A 4,213-nucleotide genomic window follows, 5' to 3' on the forward strand; every position below is an offset into this window, starting at 1 on the left:
ACTCCCGCCGCTGCTCTCCGCGCGGCCGCCAAAGCGCGCACCCGGTGGTGTCGCTGATCGTGCTCGCGGCATGACGACGCCCTCCAGAACACGATCGCGAGCCCAACACCGATATCTGGCTCTGATGCCAAATGTTGGCCTTTCCGTCGAACTGCCTTCGCCGGAACTTCCCCGCTCCACTACGAACTCACGAACTCTCACGAACTCTCACGAACTGGAAGAAGACTGCTCGCTCGTACTCTTCACACAGGAAGGCTTTTTGTGCCGGGCTCAACAACCCGCTCTTCGTTTTCTGATGCAGAATATAAAGGAGTAACAAATGGACGCGAGAGGCTCGCGGCAGCTGCGCGACTACCCGCTTTCACCGCGCCATCCCACGATGGAGTCCGTGGCGCAGGAGCCGAAGCCACCTCTCAACTTGGCCGTAGGACTCGCACATCCGATGAAACGGTCGCAAGCTCATACAGCACATGCAAATAGCAAAACAACTAACTCCTACATCTACTGAGTACATGATTTTATTCAACAGACGTCACCACACACCACCGTGTGGATCATGATGGATATGCTCTGGTGAGGAGCTCCTGGTCATTTCCCTTATCTCGCTTGACTGGCCCAGCAAAGCGACTTTGCACTGTAGCTGCAGGTACAACCGTAGGCCACGACGATGGCGTTGATCAACTAAGTGTTGTGCTAGCAAGGTTGGAAGATGCTACAGAGGATATGAAGGAATTCATTCTGGTGCTGGCCTGCTGCCCTAGAATACAACGGCGGCCGATCTCCAATTTTTTCTCTGAGGACAAATTTATGTTTGGCCGACTTGTCGAGAGGGAGCAGATAATCAGCTTCTTGCTGAAGCCTGGGAGCAACCTGGACATCCTACCAATAGTCGGTGGTCCGGAAGTGGGGAAGGGCACCATCGTCAAGTGTGTCTGCAGCGATGAGAGGGTCCGTGATCACTTTTCCTTCATCCTCTATTCCTATGGGTCTCTTCTTGAGGAGCGCTGTATTGAAGATATGTTGGGCACATTACGACGTGGTGGTCACGTGCTTCATGAGTCATCCGTCTCAGGGCATGGAAGGCATCTACTTGTGATTAAAAACACATATGAAGTAGTAATCAACGAGGCAGTGTGGGTCTCACTCTGTGCATCTCTGAGATCCACCGCGCCTGGAAGCAAGATCATAGTCATCAGCGAGAACGACCGCATCGCGGACCTCGGGACCGTGGTAGCAATGCGGGTGAAGCCTTTGCCCCGGGAGGAATATTGGTACTTCTTCAGATCACTCGCATTTGGTGGCAACGATCCAGAGGAGCACCCGGAGCTTGCCGTCCTGGGCAGGAAGATTGCAGCAGCACTGCACGGGTCATTCTTCGGCGCAAAGGTGCTCGTTGGCCTACTTAGGATGAACCTCAATGCACAATTCTGGTGTGCCGTGCTAAATGTTGTGCAGAGCTTCCATGCATCCCTGCGAGGAGATGATGATCACTTCTCCAAGATCTGTGTCGCCAAGATAGCGTTGGAGACGCTCCCTGTTCCTCTGAGGCTCAAGAGTGCTTGTAAGACTGGTGTGGCTTCGGAATTGCCAGCAATGACCATCCAAGAACTACTGCATTCTGCTGGCGTTCCTCACCAAGAGGAGATACGGATTATGCTGTGGGAATCTGCCTACATGCCGAATTATCGGTACACAGTTGTTTGCGAGAAGGTAGAAAAGCGTCCAAGTGCGCCAATCGAGAGGAAGAGGCGGGCAAGGCAGCAGCAGATTGATCAGTAGATAATTGAGTCCACGGAAAAAACAGAAAAACTGACTGATGGTCACCTATATGTTACATTTTTCTTTTTGTGCGAGGATCACCTATGTTACATCGTTGTTATTTGTGTGTTACAGTTCCAGTGTGTGAAGTTTCTGAATGCTTACCACACACTACTGTTCAAGTTTTGCGTTGAAATTTTATTTAGTCCATTTAGAAAAAAAAGAAAAGAACTGAAGTTAGGTAACGCCTAAGTCCTTACGTAGCTCTTGTTCGATTTCTCTTTCTTTGTGTCTCAAATGTCAAGGCGTCGCCAACGACACGATCAATAATCAACATTGTTTCTTGTTGGAGAGTCGACTTCCAGATTTATTCTGACAGATCATCTGTCAAGAAAGGCAGGCTACCTGCTGTGTATGTGGGACATACAATCCGTCCATAAGTAAACCCCTTTTTTTCGATTAAAAGGATAGTGCGCACGTACTGATGAGGATACTTTTAATACTATCACACTTTTTCTCAAGATACACAAGAACTAATTATAGCACGTGTGCGACAATTAAACCATTAGGTAAATTTATTTCTCGTTGTTCATACTTTCTTGGATTGGTTGCTACTAAATTCTTGTCGTCACACCTCGATTGCTAAGTCTACTTATACTTGAAGTCATTCTCAAATTGGACTCCAACACTACTACATAAATGATCATCAGTGCTGGCTCAAAAAAGTCATTCATGGCGGTTTTTGAACCAACACTGATTACTCGGTACTGATTGTCACGAATTATTAGTGTCGGTTTTTGAACTGGCACTGTTAATAAGTATCAATGCCAGCTATTTGTTATGAACCGGTACTGATAATCAGTATCAGTACTTATTTCAGTTCACATTCATTTAGGAAACAACATAGATCACAAGCACATATACATATATTTCACTCATAATTCAATCACAGATAACAAGCACATATACTGATATTTCACTCATAAACAGATATTTCAGTCACGATAAACAATAATACATTAATTCAAACTACAAGCATTTCTAAAATTACATCAAAGACCATTACGTGCATAGTTAATATCTAAAATTTTAACTCCAAATATTACATTAAAATGGTTCATTGCATAAATGAGCGCACTAATCGTTGATTCAAATGGAAGTTCCATTGGACATCCGTAGATAACGAAACCATTGCTATCACACCGAAACTCAAGGTGTGACTGATACTTTCTTTCACGAACCTTCCTGCATTGCGGGCCAAGCACCATGTACCCCCAGCACTGTGCAAAAAGACGTAAGATTGAAGCCAAGCTACAATCCATCCATATCTGGGTATTCCAGTAAAAATTCTATAGGCAAAGAGCAGCAACATAGAGGAAAAACTTAATATTATTGAAATAATCCTAGCTACAAGCTATAGGTTCATGTCACCAACCGCTTCAGTTGCATGTAACCGCGAGAGCCTAGGAGTCATTGCAAGCATTCCTCATTTTGTTCACATGCTTTCATTTTGTCCAGCACACGAAGAGGAGGAGGCGGCAGCCCAGCGTGCAATGAGGAAGCGGCGATAGGCCAACACGAAAGAGGACGAGGAGGCGGCGATAGGCTGGCGCGCAATGAGAACGAGGCGGTGGGCAGATGCGTGACGAGGAAGATGCGGTGGGCTGGGGCGTGACGAGGAAGAGGCGATGAGGAGGCGACAGGCCAGCATACGAAGAGGATGAGGAGGCGGCAAGCCGAGAAGCGTGACGAGGAGGAGGAGGCGGACCGGGGCGGCAACGAGGAGGAGGCAACATGTAGGGGCGTGATGGGGAGAGAAAAAGAGTGGAGGCGTGGAGACAGCTAAGGGGTAGTGATATGTAGGAAGTAATATCAGTGTCGGCTGATACCTACAACCGACACTGATAAAAATTATTAGTATCATTTCATTGTTACTAGCCAGCACTGAAGTATCAGTGCCAGTTTTTCCTAAGGTTCAACCCCAGGTCAATCATTTAACAAGCGTGGAAAGTTATGAACCGGCACTAATACTTTATCAATGCTCATTCTAGCCTAGCCGGTACTGATGACCCAGCTCGGATGACAAGTTCTATTATAGTGCAAATTCGGTTCAGAGTCTCAGGATAGCACGTCAATAAAATGGGCATAACTTTCGCATACGGAGTCCAATTGAAGTGTTCCTGGACGTGCTAAAAAGTTTATGATGATCACTTCCCAATGGATCTAGTTCCAACCTTAGATTCATTAGCAATTAATCAGAGTCGCTAAAATAAGGTGCTACAACACTATTTTGGGCCTTATCGAGTCTTGTAAGCGTGTCAAGGTCAGAGTCCAGGTTGTGTACGCCTCTACACACGGTCAGACAATACTAGGTATACCTCCTTACGTCCCCCCTATATATACAGTAGAAATTATATTTTGGACTGGGGTTTTCCTTAGATTATTCTATTTTAGA

The 4,213-nt window shown here is 46.4% G+C and overlaps 1 protein-coding gene across 1 annotated transcript; it reads left to right on the forward strand.

Annotated features, from left to right (window-relative positions):
* Positions 1-379: 379 nt before the first annotated feature.
* Positions 380-1,916, forward strand: LOC133900194 (disease resistance protein RGA2-like). Its single transcript, XM_062341319.1, has 2 exons — positions 380-479; positions 530-1,916. Exons 1-2 carry the CDS (start codon positions 380-382, stop codon positions 1,777-1,779), a joined length of 1,350 nt encoding a protein of 449 aa, XP_062197303.1. The 3' UTR covers positions 1,780-1,916.
* The last annotated feature ends 2,297 nt before the right edge of the window (positions 1,917-4,213 follow it).

The sequence above is a fragment of the Phragmites australis genome, chromosome 19 (assembly GCF_958298935.1).
Source record: "Phragmites australis chromosome 19, lpPhrAust1.1, whole genome shotgun sequence".
NCBI classification, from domain to species: domain Eukaryota; kingdom Viridiplantae; phylum Streptophyta; class Magnoliopsida; order Poales; family Poaceae; genus Phragmites; species Phragmites australis.